This window comes from Fundulus heteroclitus, unplaced genomic scaffold, assembly GCF_011125445.2.
Source record: "Fundulus heteroclitus isolate FHET01 unplaced genomic scaffold, MU-UCD_Fhet_4.1 scaffold_50, whole genome shotgun sequence".
NCBI classification, from domain to species: domain Eukaryota; kingdom Metazoa; phylum Chordata; class Actinopteri; order Cyprinodontiformes; family Fundulidae; genus Fundulus; species Fundulus heteroclitus.
In genome coordinates, this window is record NW_023396923.1 from 12607 (window position 1) to 33086 (window position 20480).

The window sequence follows — 20480 nt, forward strand, 5'->3', positions numbered from 1 at the left end:
CATGTTTTTTTGGTCAGTTCCTGAAAAATAACAGTATATAGGACCACAAGGGTGTTTGCCCCGACAGCAGCATAATCCATAAATACTATAATTAACTGATTATTAGTGTGCATGCAGTGTGCAAGCAACATTGACAGCGTCTTTCTCAGTCTTTGATGTCCTAAACTATCACAGTTTTTAACAGGAATGGCAGAAATTATTTTATTAATTGGGGCTCCAAATCTACTGACGAGACTGAGAAACACACTGAACCCACCGAGGAATTTTGAGGGATACTGCAAAGTCTGCAACTTTAGTAAAATACTACACAAAAAAAAAAAAAAAAAAAAACGGGGAGGGAATGAGGCTCCTCATTTTTATTCATAGAGCTGTGACCAAGTGGCCAACAGCATTGACACTGTTCCAAAACAAAGTATGAAAAGGCTCAACATTATACCTCAACTATATCCTTGGTGTGACTCCTTGGCTAAAAGCTGTGAAACAGATAAGCTGATATAGCAATAAAGCTAGCGTAGCAATAAAATGGAGAATAGAAAACTAATAAATGACAAAAGTCCTGTTGATAGCATAGCTACCATTATCCTAGCATCTATGCTAACAACAGAGCTAAGAAGACAAAGCTCTTACCTTCATAATCGAAAAGGTATTGTTTCCACAAAGAACTTGTCATCTTGTCAAGTCTGGAGGCTGGTGTGGCCGAAAGCTTTTGTACCAGTTTGTGCACGTCTCCCAAACGAAAATTTGGGTAGATTGGTGAGGGGACTGTGTGAATTCCCTATGTAAAAACACTGCTCGCGGAGAAAGCGGAAGTAAAGATACCCTGCTTCACCGCAGAACGGAAGTTGCATGACGTCACTGTGAAAAGGGTCTATGAGGCCCTTTTCTACATCGTCACTACTCCTAAACCGTTTGATGTACAGGCATGACACTTTCACACAATCACGATCCGACTCTTCTGGAACTCACAAAAAATTATTTTCTTGATAACTGATACGGTTTTGCCACAGGCACAGTTTGTTCGGGAGTAGCGAATGTGCAAAATCCTGAAAACGCTTTGGACCTGTGTCCTTCCACATGATACACTTTTTACATCGTCGCCATGCCTACACCGATTTTTGTACAAACATAAAAATAAGCACCATATTCCTCAAAAGCCTGCTGATACTCACGGTGAAAGAATTATTTTGATATCTCCTATACTTTTTCAGCTAGAGCGATTTGTTCGGGACCCTTTTTAGAGGATTTTTGCATTTCCATAAAAAAACCTTAATATCATGATTTTTTGCGCCTTTATTAAAATATTTTCAGCAAAAAACGATAGCTTGTCTTGTTCTCCTATCCGTTACGAAATAAATGCAGAAAAAATTACGTCTCTAGCCCTAATGGTTAACGAAATATCCAGAGTTGTTCGAGGCAAAGTGATGCCATTTTATTCCAATTAGAGCTCTTCTGACCCAAAGTGTTGCATGCAGAAGACTTGACACCAGCAGGTGCGAGTGAGTTTCCATGACAACAGAACTCTGCTGGCCAGAGGTTACTACAGGTCAGGGTCATGCTCCCTTTGCTTAAAATGGCACCTTTTGTCGCCCACTGCAGGGGCTGTGATGAACGTAGGAATCTGAAATTCGCAAAGTCACTTCCTCTTAATATTTTTAAATTTTCCAGTGAATATCAGGCATGTGTCATTTTTCTGTCACTTATTGGATTTCACATAATTTTTCTATCGGGCCTTGGACTGCAACAGGACCTGGCAGGATGCCCAGACCCACCAGGCCTATACAGCACCACCCACCTGGTTATGCTAACTTTTATACTTAAAATATTTGTACTTTTTGTGCGTTTTTTGCTCCCATTAAAATGAATGCAAATTCCTTCAAATTCTTCACATTTTTCACATTCCTTCAAATTCTCCTAATTGTTCAAATGGTTTAAATTCTTTAATTTTTTTCAAATACTTCAAGTTCCATCAAATTCTTATGATACCATTGATACTACTACTACTACTACTACTACTACTACTGCTGCTGATACCGATACTACTACTACTATTGATACTACAACTACTACTACTGATACTACAACTACTACTACTAATACTAGCTTTCAAATATCCTTCAACTATCTTCAACTAGTTCAGTTTTTTCACAACATTCTTCTAATCCTTCAGCTGTTTTTCATTACTACTGATAGTACTACTGATACTACTACTACTACTACTGATACTAATACTACTACCTATACTGCTACTACTACTAATACTGCTACTAATACTGATACTACTACTACTACTACTAATGATACTACCACTGTGGCGACTGTGGCTTGATGGGTTGAGTAGTTGTCTGGCAATCGGAAGGTTTTGGATTTGTTTCCAGCTTCCCCTTGCCACACGTCGATGTGCCCCTGGGCAAGGCACTTAACTCCAAATTGCCTACCGAGCTGCGTCTGGGTGTATAAATGTGTGTGTGTCAGTGATAGAGACTGGGTGAATGTGGCTATAGTGTACAGCGCTTTGGGTGGTCCGCATGACTGGAAAAGCGCTATATAAGTTCAGTCCATTTACCACTACTACTGATACAACTAGTACTACTAATACTAACTTTCAACTAGTTCAGTTTTTTTCATAACATTCTTCTAATCCTTCAGCTGTTTTTCATGTTAAAATTGGTTATTTTATTTCAATTCAGCTAGTTTTTTTTTTTCCTCTTCTTCAAAGATCGTATGCATCTTTTCCTCAATCAATCAATGCTGTTTCGCAGGAACAGCTTTTTCTAGTTCTTTATGTATTTAAAATACTAAAACAGCTTGGATTCCTGTGGTGCGTAAACGAAACCTAATTGAATATATTGACATTGCGGTGTAATGTTCCGCGCTTCCAACAGGGGGTGCCAGAGGTGCAACTTTGCAGCTAGACTGCAAGACATGTGGCAGAGACTTTCTGAAATCTATGCTTCGTTTTTAGCACAGACTACTTCTCAATTATATTAATTCGGCCGGACAACAGCGCAAGGCCTTAGAAGCTAAAAGCACTTGATTGAGCAGAATTTAGCCTCAACTCCGTTCAAAGGTGAGTAACGCTAATTTACATTAGCTAACCGGAGCTAGCTGCTTGGAAGCTACAGGCGACGTAAGCAGGTGGTGTTATTCAAAGCCGCTAGCTTTGAGCTAAATTCGCCTAGCTAGCTAGCTAGCTAGCTGGGTTCTGACCTTCATTGCAGTCGTTGTGACTAATCATAAACCGTATCTAGACGCTCTGTTTGGAGCACTAATAACAGGGAGGTAGCTGTCAGAAGGCTCTGGTTGTAGCTAGCTACAATTGCCCTGCTGTCCAATAACAATCATGTTGTTACCGTCGCGTCGGCACAAGTTGGTGCTAATTCACTGTCGCCAGTCTGGAGGCCTTGCTCGCCAAAACAGCTTTTTAAAATATAAATAACGATGGTTTCTCTCATTTCTCTCTCCATATATAAGATCCCGTTTAATACAATTAGATTCGGATGAATATTTGAAATCGATTGATGTAAATGGACCCTGATTAACAAAGTTGGGTTGACAGTTGGAAAAACAAAGCTCAGCAGTGGTGCTGCGTGTTGACATGATCTCTGCTGAGTGGTTAGAAATGTCTTTAGGCCAGAGCATCAGACTGACTCGCTAGTCTCGGTGACATTTGAATGTTTCACTCAGATAGATTTTTATGTATTCAACTATTTGGAAAGTTTCTGCTTCAATACCCAGAAACGCAATATGCAAGACAAAGGGGTTTTGCTCGCTCTGTTGGCCATACAGAGGCTACAGATTGGCTTGTTTACCATGATTCAAACTTGGTTAAGTTTGATTTTCTTCATAGGAAAGACTGAACGCAGCAAAGCGGCAGAGACCTGACTCCATAGAGTCTAAGCAGGTTGTTACCTGCATTGGTTTTTGGGTTTCAGCAGGAAGTGAGTTACAGAATTAAACCTTCGTCTTGTTTCACATTCAGTTTGATTGAGCGGTTTCATTTCATGCTTCAAATTTTGATCCAACTCCACGTTTACATCCACGAAAACCCCAAATCAGATAATTTACCACACTAAGGGATCCACTGCAACCTGCCCATGTCAACATGATTGAGAAATTGGAAATCTTCCGCAACTGCAAAATGACAACGTCAGCGATTTATTAACCTCGTTTTTTTTCTGTATTATTAATAATAATAATAATAATAATAAAAATAATAAGAATAAATAAATAATGAAACTGATGAGAAATATCACATATTTTAGTTTTCCTTCGCTGATGGACCTTATTTTGAAGATCTTAAGCAACATAGTGCTTTGATTTCTAGAATGTTTGAAATCATTAAATTAATTTTAATATTAGACAAAGAAATACCAGAGTAACTGCAAAATCTGACTTTTGAATGATCATGTTATTTGTTGAGGGAAAAAAAAGCTATCCAACCCAGTCTGATCCTTTGTGAAAGAGTAATCATCCCCTAAACCCAAGAGCTGCTGTGCTACTCCTGGTGGGAGCAATGGGTCACTGTCGTGGAGGACCCTCTCTTCAAAGGCCTTTGAGGATGAATAATTATGTTTTTCATGCCACAGGACCGCAGTCCGATTTAAGCTTGGACTTTGATTAGACCTGCATGTTTATATGAAGTAAAGGTTATGAACTTGTGGCCGGAGATTCTCCTTCAGGATTTTCTGAAAGGCAATAGAATTCATCCATCCATCGCTTATGTTAAATGATCCTAGTCTTGAAGCAGCAAAACTGCTCCCAAAACCATCACATTACCACCCCCATGCTTGATTGTTAGTATGGTTTTCTTTTTGTTTGTTTTAAGCAGTTACCTTAAAACAAACAGTGGCTCTGTAGTAAGTTTGCCTCAACTCAGAAAAGTGATCAAACACAATTTGTAATAAATGTTTTTTATTACAAACATAATAAAAATGTTTGTAATAAAAAAACATATTTTTAGGGTTAGGGTTCTTTTTTATTAGAAAAAATAATTATTTTTTCTAATAATAAAAATATTTTTTCTATAATTTTTTTCTAATATTTCAGAAAAAAATAACAATTTACAGTTTGACATCATTTTCCTATTGTCTTAATTGAGGTGAAACGTATATCAAGGCAATCCCGCTCCCATTTAGGAAAACATAAGTAAAAAGTGTTAATAAACGGCCAACCAGTGGACTAGACAACACACGGTGTCCCTGTCCTGTGTGGAAGGATGTGCCGTGGATTCAGCCGTGCAGTTAATTGGAAAACGTTTTTTTCCTACAGCATAAAAACAGATCTGGTTCTTGCAGATCTATTCTGCACTGGCTGTGTGCATTTTCTGTGTTGTGGAATTTTGAATTTTGCATGGAATTTTCTTTAAAGGAGTGATAAGTAATACTGACACTTAGTGGTTAAAATCAGTACAACACCTTTCACTCACAACGATCTAAGGCTACGTTGACACTGCAGGGAATGCGACCAAAAGCCGATCTTTTTGCACCCATGCGGCCAAAGGTCGTCGTGTTCATGGTGTTAGTCCCAATTCTGATCTTTTCAAAACCCCCCCCCCCAGAAAAAAAAAAATCATGATTTGTGCCACTTCCATATGTGATACTAATTTGGATACGTATCGGATATTTTTTGAAGCGTCCGCAGTCTGAACGCTCATGTCGCATTTTCTCCGTCTTTCATGTCACTCTCCTGCCTCTCACTACACATCATCACAGCAGCAGCAGCAGCTCTTAGCGCTCCGTAAAAGAGCATCCTTAATTGGGCGATAAATCGATTTAAATGTTTCATTCAAATTTACAATTCTTTAAGATTTATTTTGTGGAAAATCAGGATTTTATTTTACAAATGCTCTCACTGGGGTTCCATGAAGAGAATAGCATGCAATGCTGACTATTTTTGTGAAAATATATTGTCAAAATAGGGTTGGACGATAATTCAATAACAATATATATCGATCGATAGACGTGCGGTGCGATAGGAAAAAAACGGGTCGATAAAAGTCCGATAGATAGTTTTCCTTCCTTCCTTTCAGCCTATCATATTAGTTGATGCTACAGTCACTACTTCCTCTCGACCAATCGTAATCGCGGACTCAGGCACGTCGTCACAAAGCGCCGCCCTCTCAAACCACAACACAGAGTACGTGAATATGTCGCAGCAAGGAGCGACGGAGGAAACGGTCCCAAAACAGGGTTTTACTAGTTCGCCAGTCTGACAGAAATAAACCAGTGATTTGTAAAACTTGCAAGGAACCGGTAAAAACAAAGTCTGGTAACGCAACCAACTTGTTTCATCACGTAAGCTGCTCACACCCGCAGCAGCGCGAGCTGTGTCAGCCCTGACGCCGCTCCGCGTCTTCGTAGGAATCTCCTGGAAGTTCTTCCAAAACAAAGCAGGTATAGCAGCTAAACTGGGCTCCCTTCTTTGTGATAAAATGGTATTGGTATATTTATTTTGGTCATTTTACTGGTCACTTTAGTTTATTCTTAGTCAGTATTTAATAACATAACTCAGGTTTGGTAAGTTATTTTTCTTTAAAAAAATTCTGTTATGGTTAAAAAAGTTGGTTAAATAAAGATTTAATTGGAATTCTGTGTTTGTGTTCTTTATTAAAATTAAATCATTTAGCAATATCATAAAATGTCCAGGAAGAGCTGCACATAGAATATGGTTTTAAATATTTTCAATAATTATCGATATCGATCAATATTTTTTTATTTTTTTTATCGATAAGCTTTTTTTTCTATATTGTCCAGCCCTATGTCAAAATATTGTAAAGAGGAAGACAAGACACTAAGTTATTCATTTACTTGATTTACTCCAATCAGGGATCGATAAAGTAGCTACTTGCTGAGGCCCATAAATTCTGCGATGCAGAAAACACGGACAGAATCACATAATTTAAAGTACACAGTTAAAGCCCGGATCTAGAAAACAAACAGGACTGCAGGGGACTCAGCGCGCTAGCAAAGAGCTGATCACTTTCTTGACCAAACAAGTGCAGCCAACTAAAGCTAGGCATACACTGCGTGATTTTATTTATTTTTTTGCCTTTTTTGGGCGGATTCTTCAGTATTTAAAAACTGAAAAGTAGTGTGCTCTCTTTTGAAGGGGGCGGAGCTTGGTGACTGAGTGTTCCTGGGTCTACGTTTGTGATTGGTTTTTAGGATGTAATGACTGTAATATTAACCTGCATGGCTGCAATGCGAAACAAAGGAAAACTGTTCTATTGAACTTTTTATTTACCCTTTTTTTTTTTCTATCATCGATATGTCTATCGGCTGATATATATTGTTATTGAATTATTGTCCAGACCTAACAACTCGTAGAATTGCCAAGGCAGCACGTTCCGTTCTAGTGAGCCTCATATTTAATAGTGAGCATTGACACGTCCTGGCTTTTTCTTCTACTGTTTATGTTTGGCTTCCGGATAGACGAGCCCAACAAGCGCCATCTCTCTGCGGTGCAAAGTCTGCCGTGTGCTTTTTGGACGTACAGTGTGAGCAGTCAGATCGCATCAGAGCATCGGGCCTTACAGATCTGATATTGTGAGCTGTGAACTTTTAAACCTTGCGGTTTCGTCGTACAGTTTGAGTTGTATCTGAGTACAACAATTGAAAAAATCGTACAGTATATGCCCGCCATAAAGGCTCCCTCCCACATAGTTGCAGATATGAGTCCTGGCAGGCAAAGCGCTTGTTTTTACAGCTGCTGTCTCCCAGTATTCTGCGAGTGGTTTACCAACAGTTTCCCAGCATGAGTTGTAAATTCAATTAAATTTTTTCAATTAAATTTTATTTATATAGTGCCAATTCATGAACATGTCATCTCAAGGCACTCTACAAAGTCCAAATTAAATCAGATTATACAGATTGGTCAAAAGATTTCCTATATAAGGAAACCAGTAGATTGCATCAAAGTCCCGACAAGCAGCATTCCCTCCTGGAGAGGCATAGAGCCACAGGGAGAGTCGTCTGCATTGTCCATGGCTTTGCTGCAATCCCTCATACTGAGCAAGCATGAAGCGACAGTGGGAAGAAAAACTCCCCATTAACGGGAAGGAAAAACCTTCAGCAGAACCAGGCTCAGTATGAACGGTCATCTGCCTCGATCGACTGGGGGTTACAGAAGACAGAGCAGAGACACAACAAGAGAGACAAAAAAGCACAGAAGCACACATTGATCTAGTAATCTGTTCTACATTAGATGGTAATAGCGGGTGAGCCGTCTTCTCTGGATGATGTCACAGCAAATCTATCTTAATGTAAAATTTCTCTCTCCTTGAAACATTTTAAGGTTGATCAATAGATCTCAACCCAATTGAGGCATTTAAAATTGACATTGACCACTTCCTAGTGACACCCAGAGACTATTAAGAACCGATTATATCCACAGATTTCACACATTTCAAAGTAAATGAACTGATAAGATTAGTGCAAGATGTCTGTTTTTAAAATGTAAAAGTTTTTACTTTTCTGCCACACAATGACAACTGTTTTGATATCATTTTCATATTAGTTCTTTCTTAAAAAAGAAAGGAAAAAGAAATCGCTAAATGTTGTGAAAAGCAGCCTAAATCTTAACAAACCCGCCCAAGATAGGCAACGTGTTCAAAAGAAGCTGAATTGGCAACATGTAGTAGATGTTTGGTATTTTATTGAGATTTCTTTTTGAGCAGCTGTGAGAGGGGTCACAGAGAGTTCAGCCTGAAGCAGATAAAGTGTTTGCTGAAAAAGTGTGCACCCCCTCCCCCCGAAAACATCGGAAGGCCCTCTTTAACTTGTTTCTGCTGCCAGGTCTGATGGGTGTACTGGGCGTACGTGAGCTGTGAGGACTGTCCTCGGATGTTTTATCCTTCATAGTTGACTGCACCAATCTCCTACATATCTTGTGACAAATCAACACGTTTCCCAAACTTCCTGCCAGTGGCTACTCAGCTGCCCTCATTGGCAGCAGCGGTGTGGCCATGACATGCGCATCGGTGCTTGTAGATAGAAGATAACTTCTTCTGTATTTCATCTTATAATGAAGCGTAGTAGAAGACTTCTAAATAAATACATTTTTCGTGTGAATACATTTTTATTTCTTAATTAAATTTACAGTTTTTGCTTAAAATTTTTACAAAGGAAATGTTTATTTCCACGTCTTGTGTGGGTAAAAGAACACTGTAATTATCAGAGCGCCATTACATTTTTCATCTGTCGCACCACACTGTGGGAATCCCTGTCCTAGACAAAGATTAATAACAAAATCAGCATGTCTGCTCTAAAACTTTACTTGTTAGAATTTAGCCTAAAAGTCATTTCTTTCAGAATCATATTTCTTCAGATTTAATCATTCAAAACAAAAACAACAAACACAATGCAAAATAAATGAACTCCAGCCCGCACACCAAAACTATTGTGTACGATTGAGACGACGTGGTTGGTTGTTAGGCCACTGTTGAAGTGATTATCTGCTGCTTGATTTGGCGGTGCATTCTCCTTAAAGCAAGGCATTCGGCGCTGCATGAGCAGGTAGAAGAACCTGCTACCGTATAATAACCCAGAGTCAAAATTACCACAATATCTGGATATTTGCACAGAATTTCTAAACAAAAAATGGAGAAAACGATTTCACTGCTTTCACCCCTCCATTAGTTTCTGCTGCTGCTGGAGTAATCTGTCGATTTATTACAATAATCAACAGATTACTCCAGAGCCGATATTCTTGTATGTCTTAGGTATTTTCCGGGTCAAACACACTAGTATCCGTTGATGAGATGCTGACATAATTCAGTTGAGTTGGAGCAGGAATACATCTAGAACAGGAGTTCCCAAACTCAGCCTGCGACCCCTGGATAACAGTACCACCGACTGGTGACCCCCTTTTGGCAGTTTTCTTCCCCTGTTTTTGGGGGGGGAATGATAAAAATAAGGACTTTGGAGTACTTTGAAAATAAAATTACGAGAATAAAGTAGCATTTTATAAGAACGTTTTCCAAAAAGTGCAGCCTTTCTCCTGCATTAAAGGGAGTAATGTTGAGCATCTTGTAAAGTTTGTACTTTGGTACTTGTTTCACAAATACAGAAAATCTTTTTAGCACGTCGGCATCAAACGGTCTTATGACCCCTACTTTGCTCTAGAACACTTTGCTCTACATCTATCTATCTATCTATCTATCTATCTATCTATCTATCTATCTATCTATCTATCTATCTATCTATCTATCTATCTATCTATCTATCTATCTATCTATCTATCTAAATATATCAAAAAAAAAAAGAAACGGTTGCAGTTACAACTCAAACGTCGTAACAAATCTTCTAAATCTGAGTCAGATGCACAATTTACGCCGCAAAATACAAACACGAAGTGAGCGAGCGAGAGAACTGGTGAAGCAGCACAGAGTAACAATAACTCTAGCACTCCATAAAGATGTTATTAATCAGATTTTTCTGATTGTTTCACACGGTTACCTTCAGCAGGTAAACACGCCCACAGCAACACACCTCTGCTCCCCACAGCCCGTTTCTGTCTGAAAATGTGCTAAAACTGCCTCTTTAAAATGAACTGCACTGTGCAGTCTGCACCTGTCTGAATCGCAATGAGAAGTATTTTAGATCTGTGCGTGAGCATAATCAAGAAATCTTGTCTATACTAATCCCCCCCAGCAGCTGCAGCGCAGTGACATACCGCGTTAGTGTTTGTCACTGGTTCAAAGTCGCGGCACCATGAGCAGTAGCGCTGTCTGTAGGCGCTGCGCGATCCATAGACAGACCGAGTCACTCAATTTAATCTCGTAAATAAAACTTCCGGCCCGAATTAAATGTTTTCTCTGTTGACGTAAAGACGTAAACGATGTAAAGTCAGGAAAGAGAAAGACATTTTCTGATTCTGGCTTGTTTTCTTCTCCCGGATCCGTTGGGATTCTCTCCTCTGTTGCCTCCAATTTCTCACTCACTCTCTTCCTCTCCTCTTTAATGACTAACTTTCACCTTAGATGTCTCACCTGTTTCCCTGCTTTCAGCCTGGTGAGCATATTTGCGAGAATGAATGAAGCAGAGACCACAAGCCATATGCGCATATACAGCACAATGCGGATTTTTCATCTTAAAATGAAGCATAGAAGATTTCTTCTAAATAAATCAATTTTCCTGTTAATAATGTAAGATTCCTTTATGACACCCAAGCACCAGACCAAGGTTTTGCTTCTAACACTTTATTTTAGGACGAACAGAACGGGACAGCTTTCACTCCGCAGGTCCCCCGATTCACGACTCCTCTCCCCGGATCTGGGGAGAGGAGGAATCTGATTTAAAGGAGCAGTAAGTGTGCAACAGCATTTAGCAATAAAGTCTAATAAGGATCATTACAATACATTTTTATTTATTGATTAAATTTACAGTTTTTAAGCTTTACAAAAGAAATGCTTATTTACACATCTTTATTGTGTGTGTGGGGGGGGGGGGGGACCCACAGTCAGACGCCATTAGAGTTTTCGCCTCGCAGACCCCCTAGTGGCAGCTCGCGCACCCCCAGGGGGGCGCACCACACTTGGGAATCCCTGCTGTAGAACATGCCAGCTGGAGCTGAATATTCTAGCGTTTTTGTGATTTTCGTTTTATAGAGTAACACCAGCAAAAGAAGCTGCCGGGGCAGCTAGCCTGCACTCTGCTGCTTTGCAGACACGGAGCTGTTTGGCTCATCACCTCAACGCTCATATGACTCCATTTGCCTTTTGCAACTGGAAACATTTCAAACTTCTCTGAATTCTGGACGATGAGTTGTCATGTTTCGCTTTTTCATCCAGCTAACCAGCAGTGCTCTGCTACCTATGCTGCGTGCAGCTGGAGGAAACTGGTCAGTCCGGTTTGTTCTGTGGTCTTTAATCAAAAGCACTTTAAAATCACAGAATCGTTATGAGGGTCTTGTTCAAAGGCGTTAAAACCCTAACTTTTGTTCAAACCGTAGCATGCTTTCATGCCATTATCTGACCTATTTGAAGCATAGTGAGTAAGCACGCTGATCCTTTCTTGACAGGATTATTGATCTGCTCCAGTGAGAAATTGACTGGATGTAAAGCACACTTTACATATTTCAGAGTATGATGCAGTGAAATACCCTGATCAGTTGGTTAATCTGGGCGGTAACCATGTAGAGTGCTGGAGGTCGCGTCCCGATGGTCCAACTGAACCTCTGGTGGAAAATAAACAGCAGTCTGATGCATTTGAATGTGTTCATGTTTCTGTTGCAGTTGTGGTCAGGACCACGCGGGGCCGGACATGACTGGAGCTGGGAGTGGTGAGATGTTATTTTTACTTCTTTAATCTATATAATGTGTTGAAGTCTGGTGTTATTAGGGCCCAGAGTGTTTCTATAATCTACTGTTCTAAGTGAATGATTCAGTCTGAACGCGTTTCCTGTAACAATCAAAGACTGGTTACATTCTCAGCCTGTGTTCACTCATGAACCTAATCACCACACCATGTTCATGAACATCACACTCTTTACCTAGTCACACTTTCATCAATTCAGTTCCACCGTTCGAAGAATAAAGGCACCAAATCAAAGACTTTGCTTCCAGCAATGATTGTCTTGGTCTCTCCCAAATTACCCGATAAGTGTTCTGGTACACACACATGTGAAGTGATGCAGAAATCTGTTTGCTTGTTTGTTGCAGGCGGCCAGGGCCCGTCTGATGGGTCCGACGGCGAGGAGCCAGAGAAGTGTCCAGTGTGCCTGGGGGCCGTCGCCGGAGCAGAGCTGGCCATGCCAGACAGCTGCTGCCATGTTTTCTGCCTGAGATGCCTCCTCACATGGGCACAGGTGATGTTATTCCTCTAGTTTTCCAAGCTTCACCATCCTGTGAAAAATTGCATGTTTAGTTATTTCTCTGTATGGAAAAAGCTTGGACTTTATTATGCTTATGAATCAGTACTGCATATTAAAGTTGTTTTTTTGCATTAACATTGCAGATGTCTCCCTCCTGCCCTGTGGACCGAAGACCATTCTCTAATGTTTACAGATGGGATGGCGACGTCGGCCTGGTGCAGGTACATCTGCTTTTTGTAGTCTGCTTTGCATGTAACAACAATACTTTATGATAACTTTGTAATGTGCTTGGTTTTGTTCTAAAACTAAAGGTTAGTCTCTGTTTACCTGGACCTGAGAAAATCCAGTGAGAGATGACTCTTTTAATGTTTCTAGAGGGGAAAGTAGCTATGCAAACCAATTTGGTCTTGTGTAAAAAAGTAATTGCCCCCTTAAACCTGGCAGGAACACCTGCCTTATAGAGTTTGAGGTAGGTGGCAATTTATCTTTTACATCATTGGATAGAGGGTTTTGGTGCATTTTCCTTTTCAGAATGGCTTGACTTTGTTTTGATCTGGATTTTACAAATATCAAGATTTTTCAAAAAGAGATAAGTGAGACTATATTGTTTATGTTGGGATCTACCTTGCCTTATAATTATTAGGTATCAAACCATCCTGGGGCCACATCAGACAGTTGACGAGACTGACTCGTCTGTGTCCCATTGAAAATGAGTCCCACATGAGCAAAGCTTCCTCTAGATTACAAAGCAGGATGTAAACATGTTATAAACATAATATTTAATGGGTAATGACAATCTTTTATTTCTCCTGCACTTAAATGCATTCCTTTCCTGTAACCGACTCACACATCCTCTCATTTATTCAGCTCATGCACTCTATCTTTTGATTAAAATTGATAATATAAAAGATTGTAAATGTAGTTTGGATTCAGGTAAAATATTTAATACTTGAAATAATTTTTAGAGATAATTTTTTACGTTTTTAGCAAATTTAGAGTGTTTTAATCAATTTCTGTCTTGTCAATGTTTATATTCCTTACTCCTACCACATACTTTTTATTCAAGATAGAGTTTTAGCCTTTTGTTTATATAGTTATTTGTTATTTATATTTAAGTTATTTATGTTTTTTTTGCTCTATTTCAAAAAAGAAAATCTAAGTATCGATAATGGTATTGATAAAATACCGACTCGATAAGGAGTATTGTTAAGAGTAGTAGTATCGATAAATCCTTAACGGTACCCACAGTTGTTTGCTTAAAAAAATTGTCTGTGGAACATTTGGGATAAAGCTTTGATTCAAAGATGCCTTTTTATAATTACTTTATGAAAAGAAAAACATATTGAGATAAGTATTCAGCCTAAAAATATTGAGATATTATTTTTAGTTCATATCGCCTAGCCCTATTCTAGCCTACTTCGTGTTGTCAGATGGGTTCTGTTAAAGATATTTCTTCAGGTCAGGCAGTTATCAGGCCTGGCTGTGACAGCCTGAATGGTACCAACCAGTGTGGCTAATCAGTTGTACAGTCAGGTCCATGAGTGTTTGACCGGAGTCAGCTTGGTTCTATTTCTGGTTCTGTACAATTCCACAATGAGTTTTAGATGAAACAACACGAATGCAGTTGGAGTGAAGACTTTCAGCTTTAATTCAGTGGGGTGAACAAAACACATTGCATCAAAGTATGACTAACTAAAGCATTTTTAACACAATCCCTTCACTTCAGGGACTCAAAATTAATTGACGAAATGAAAGACCTGAAATTAAAATGTTAATCTCTAACAACTGGTTGAAAATGCTTTTCTGGCAATGACAGCTGGAACTCTTGAGCTCATGGACGTCACCAGATGGTGGGTTTCCTCCTTTCTCATGCTATGCCAGGCCTTTTTTTGCAGTGGATTTCACTTGCTGTTTGTCTGTGGGCCTTTATGCCAGGGGTTAAAGTTCTCTGTCGCTGCAACGGATTTCCGTCACTTGGAAAATGAGCGCAAAAAGTCCCGTCTAGACTTGTTATTCAAGGTTTTAAACTGAAGCTGCTCTCAACCAATGAAACCCGGCAGAGCCGGGACATTCGCCAATCAGAAAGAGAGTAGGGCGGGTCTTTGCAAAGCGGAGATCTGCCAGTCTGAGGTTTATCGGTGTTCATTTTAACTTTTGTAAGAACATCTCAAACTGACCACAGATGCATAAATGAAAGTAGCGGTGGTCAAATGTTTTCTTTGGATTTATTCAGAAAGTTCAGTGGATTGACCATCTGACAACAGCTTCCCTCGGTAAGCAGTCTGTCGCTCCAGGACACACCTTAAATAAAATGACAAGGATTTAGATGCTTTTTTTTTTTTTTTTTTGCTGTATTCGCAACTTAATTGTCTTACCTGCAAGGAGAGCTCCTTTAACTGCATGCTGTGTTCACAGCAAAATCCTCCAAACACAAATGCCAGGCCTTTTATCTGTTTAACTGATGATGACAAATGTTGTTGTTATACGCCTCATATAACAAGAACAAGAGATCAATTTACCTGCCTTCATAGCATCCCACACCAGTGTGGGGTCTGTCTTTCGTTGTCATTTTCTTTATGGTAAGTGTTTATTTGATTAATTTATTTTTATACCCTGTACCTAAACCGGTGTTCTATGTTCATGAAAAAATAATCTATCCTTGTGTGAACTGAATGTGGAGCCGAGTAGAAAGTATAATCCCTCTCAAGTGGGTGACATTCTCTCCAATCATCCATTACTCCCAATTCTGCTATTATTACATTTATGTACTTTTTTGTACTACTGGAGTCTAAATAATGATTGAGGACCATGTTCCAGTCGCCACCACAGACGAGTATTCTTTTTTTTTTTTCCAGAGCAATATTATCAAACTGATTTATAGAAAGATTTATCAGATTGTGGTGGTGCATAAATATTAAACAATGTGATCATTTGGTCTTCCAGGTTTCCCCTTATCAGAATGCATCTTTTGAACATTCAAATTTGACATGATTAGAAAGTAGGATTGCTACCCCCCTTTTACTTCCTCCTTTAAATTAACTATAGAATATATTTCTAAAGCCCCTATTTCTTAATTTTTTGTGCTCCATTTCAGATAAATGGGTTTCCTGCAGGAAGCTTATCTCAGCTTTTTTCTTTCTTGAACTTCGTAAGAACCTTATCCCTTTTTATTGGATTATAAAAACCGTTCACATTTAGTAAGGTCAATCTTACGGTATCAGTTTGCATTATGACTGGAAGAAGGTTGTAAACAATCTGACCATGACAACACAGTGAAGACTAGAACTTTAAGAAACAAAATGAAAAAAAAAAAATGAAAAAAGCCTATCCGTTATCCAGAGGAACCACTAGTTGGTCCTGGTGTTCCATTGGTAGGAGAGGGGAAAAGCCTCCTAATAGAGAAGGGCCCCTCTGTAGATGTAGGTGTTGACGCAGTCAGTCCTCCTTCCAATCTACACAAGTCCAACATTTTTGTTTTGCTTCTTGCCAGATAAAAAAAAGGCGAATTTTAGGGATGCAAACTGCAAAGTCCTAACATGCCATCTTCAAATCAAATGGAATAAATTGAAAAGGTGGAATAGATAAGTATAGATTAAATCGCCACTGTGGAAAATAGTGAAAATAGTTTAACTTAAATATACAGCAGCAACGACATGTCTTTATTGTAACTTTACGTTCCACCCCATCACTCATTTAAAGGTATGGTTGAAAAACAAAAGCATCTTATATAAAAGCAGATACCTCCCTTTTTTGTTACCTTTCGGCCTCATCTCCGGAACTCCTGCAGCCTCTTCGTCGCTTTCTGGCCTGTACTGCTCAGTGTGTCAGATTCCTTGGAACTGCGCGTCCACAGAAAAGCCTGTTGAATCTGTCTCTCCATGGCGTCGTCCTTCTGCTCCGTGCACCTCAAGATGGCTTGAACATCATGAACGGCTCTGTGCATAAAATGTTCGCTGCTGTACCTTTTACTAGCCGATGCCATGAAAGTTTGTGCCGCCACTCACATGGTGTTATAGTGCAGCATTGTAAAGTCTTATAAAGTCTGCGGTTTTCAAAAAAAGTCTTTGCTGACTTGGCATTAAAAATTATCTGAATACATTATTATATCCATAATCAAAAAAAGGCAGACCTTTAGGCAGACCTGTGAAAACACCGTTGCAGTAATCAATTCAACTAAATATAAAGGCATGGATTAGCTTTTCCAGATCATGCTGAGACATCAGTCCTTTAATCCTGGAAATGTTCTTCAGATGATAGAAAGCCAACCTTGTAATTGTCTTTAGATGCTTTTGAAGGTTCAGGTCTGAGTCCATCACTACTCCCAGTTTTCGGACCTGATCAGTGGTTCCTAGCTGAAGCAACTGAAGCTGTGTGCTAACTTTTGATCTCTCCTCTATTGGTCCAAATATTATTACTTCAGTTTTGTTTTTGTTCAATTGGAGAAAATTTTGGCACATCCATGCATTGATTTCTTCTAGGCATTTACTCAGTGGCTGAACTGGTTCATAGTCACCTGGTGACATGGTGATGTAGAGCTGTGTGTCGTCTGCATAGTTATGGTAGCTGATGTTATTTTTTATTATCTGAGCTAGAGGGAACATGTAGATATTGAAAAGGAGGGGACCTAGAATGGACCCTTGTGGAACCCCACATGTCATTTTTGTCATCTCTGATGTAAAGTTACCTACTGATACAAAAAATTCCCTGTTCTTTAAGTAGGATTTAAACCAGTTGAGAGCTGTACCAGAGAGGCCGACCCAGTTCTCCAGGCGTTCTAACAGAATGGAGTGATCGACAGTATCAAATGCTGCACTGAGGTCCGATAATACAAGTGGTTGTTCCACAGTCAGTATTTATATGGATGTCATTAAACACCTTGATAAGGGCGGTCTCTGTACTGTGGTGAGCACGGAAGCCACACTGGAAAACGTCAAAGCGGCTGATCGTTGTTAAGAAGGTGTTTAATTGTTGAAACTCAGCTTTTTCAATAATCTTACTGATAAAAGGGAGGTTTGAGATGGGCCTGTAGTTCTGGAGTAGAAGTTTGTCTAAATTGTTCTTTTTCAGCAGTGGTTTGATATTTGCTGTTTTTAGGGACTGGGGGAAAACACCTGACAGAAGGGACGTGTTTATTATCTGAGTCAAATCAGCCGCTATGACAGGTAAAACTTTCTTAAGGAAAACTGTGGGGAGAACATCAAGGCAGCAGGAGGAGGAACTTAGCTGCTGAATGATCTGCTCTAAGCTTTTGTGGTTTATTTGGCTGAAATGGGACATTTTGTCAGGATAAGTTCCAGCTGAATATAGCATTGGTTCTGGTGTTGATATGGTAGTACAAAGTAATCCTCTAATTTTTAGGATTTTCTCAGTTAAGAAGTTAGCAAATTCATTGCAGGCCCTGGTGGAGTGGAGTTCGGAAGTCACGGACACAGGAGGGTTTGTTAACCTGTCGACTGTAGCAAATAAGACACGAGCATTATTAATGATCTCAGAGAAGAAAGATTCTCTTGGATTTTTCAAATGTAAGTTATATCTGTAAAGTCTCTCTTTATAGATGTCATAGTGAACCTGGAGTTTAGTCTTTCTCCACCTGCGTTCAGCTTTTTCACTTCTAACTGCTGGAGCATTTCTCCAAGGAGATTTTTTCTTCCCGGAAACAACTTTCACTTTAACTGAAGCAATGCAGTCAATAATGCCTGAGACTTTAAAATGAAAGTTATCTACTAGCTCATCTACTGAGTTGCAGCCCAAGGTTGAGGTAGCAGAGTAAGCTTGAATAAAGGTTTCTGTGGCATTGTCCTTAAAGGTGCGTTTTCTTACGATGCCCCTTTGGCTAAATGAGTCACTGGAAATTATGCTTTCAAAGGTAACAGAAAAGTGATCAGATAGGGCAACATCAGTTACATTGTCCTTAGAAATCTTTAGACCTTTAGTGATGATCAGGTCTAAAATATGTCCCTGTTTGTGTGTTGGCTGTTTAACATGCTGAGTTAAACCAAAGTCACACAGTTCTTTTGCACTTCTGTCTTCATGGTTGTCAACGTGAAAGTTGAAGTCTCCCACAATAATTAAACAGTCATAATCAACACATATCACAGACAGGAGGTCACTAAAATCATTAAAAAAGTTTGATGTGGACTTAGGAGGCCTGTAAACATTCAGAAACATAGTTTGTACCAGACTCTTTACCTGGAGAGCCAAATGTTCAAAAGAGTAAAATTTTCCCAAAAACACCTTTTTACACTTTAGTGAATCATTAAACAATGTTGCCACTCCTCCACCTTTCCTTTGCTGTCTGCTCTCACAAAGAAAATTGTAGTTTGGAGGAGTCGACTCCAGCAGAATAGCTGCTTCATTAGATTCATGTAACCATGTTTCTGTTAAAAACATAAAATCAAGATTATTGTCAATAATGAAGTCATTAATTAAAAGGGATTTTCCTGACAGAGATCTAATGTTTAATAAACCCAGTTTATATGACTTATTGGTTGATGATGTCTCTGTGACAGGTTGCATCTGACAGTTTGTGACTTTTAAGTATTTGTTCCTGTTTATCCTTTTGTTTTTCTTATTTCTGCCACGTATCATCACAGATATTCAAAAATCTCCAGCAAAAGGCCCAGGCTGATGCTGGAAACTGTCATGTATGATAAACGTGTGGCCAGGGCCCGATCTGTATCACAGCGAAGTAATTTGGAGTTCCTCAGTACCAGAATGTTCAGTGACACGTAGAGGAGGAGGATCTGAGGCTCTGAGGCCTTTGGAAAATGCTTGTTTAGTCACAGCAGAATGGCTATGTGGAGAGGATGTCACCTGTAGGCCAATCTTAAATACTTTGTTCATGTGAGAAAAATCCAGAAAAGGAACTTCTGGGCTTTGTGGAGAAGAAGGGGAGGCGGATCCAGTCTGGACCGGTGACAATGGAGGTTCTTGGTCCTCCCTTTGCTGAGATCTGGGATGAATCCTCCTGTAGTTCTGACGAAGCCTCTTTCTGTGTCATCTTTCTGGCCATGTTTATCTTGGCTTGTTCGGGCTGCACTGGGTTTATCATTTGTTTTGGCACTGGATGTACTTTGTTTTGGAACAAAGCTGATGGTGCATGGTTCACAGAATAGAAGATGTTTCAAATCAGCCGTTTTGCACCTGACCTATTTAGATGGAAACCATTGTCGCTGAACAGATGTCTCCTCTCCCAAAAGATGTTAAAGTTGTCTATGAAGGTTACAGTTGTTTGTTTGCATGTTTTTTCCAGCCATTTGTTTAGCATCAGAATTCTGGAAAAAATCTCTCCTCCACAATGAACGGGCCCGCTGAGAAACACCTTGACATTAAGGCCATCAACTAAGTTCAACAGACAAATGTAATCCTCTTTCAATACTTCTGATTTTCTTTTGTGGGTGATATCCTTCAGGGCTTCAGCTTGTATTATGGGTTTTTCCAAGGTCGGGCGATCTTTCAAGATCCTCTGAAGGTTGTCTGATATTTCAGACACCAGGCCACAGTTCCTGTCGTTATAAATCAACATCAAATGTTTAATCTCACTTATAGATCCATTGCATAATATCAGGGTCCTCGGCCCTGTGGCATATCTTTTCTCTGATGTCTTAGAACGAAAATCGTTGACGTACCTCTGATTGATGTCAAGATCCTCCTGGGTCACATTTTGAAGC

General features: G+C 39.5%; 1 protein-coding gene across 3 annotated transcripts in view; it reads left to right on the plus strand.

Annotated features, from left to right (window-relative positions):
* Positions 1-2874: 2874 nt before the first annotated feature.
* The window catches only part of scaf11 (SR-related CTD-associated factor 11), a 40573-nt gene continuing 22967 nt past the window's right edge, over positions 2875-20480 (plus strand). For all 3 annotated transcript variants that reach the window (XM_012851622.3, XM_012851624.3, XM_021310085.2), the window contains exons 1-4: positions 2875-3067; positions 12233-12279; positions 12659-12804; positions 12954-13031. In XM_012851622.3, coding sequence (XP_012707076.2) covers positions 12261-12279; positions 12659-12804; positions 12954-13031 — 243 coding nt within the window. In that variant the 5' untranslated portion in view covers positions 2875-3067; positions 12233-12260. The remainder of the gene's footprint in view (positions 3068-12232; positions 12280-12658; positions 12805-12953; positions 13032-20480) is intronic.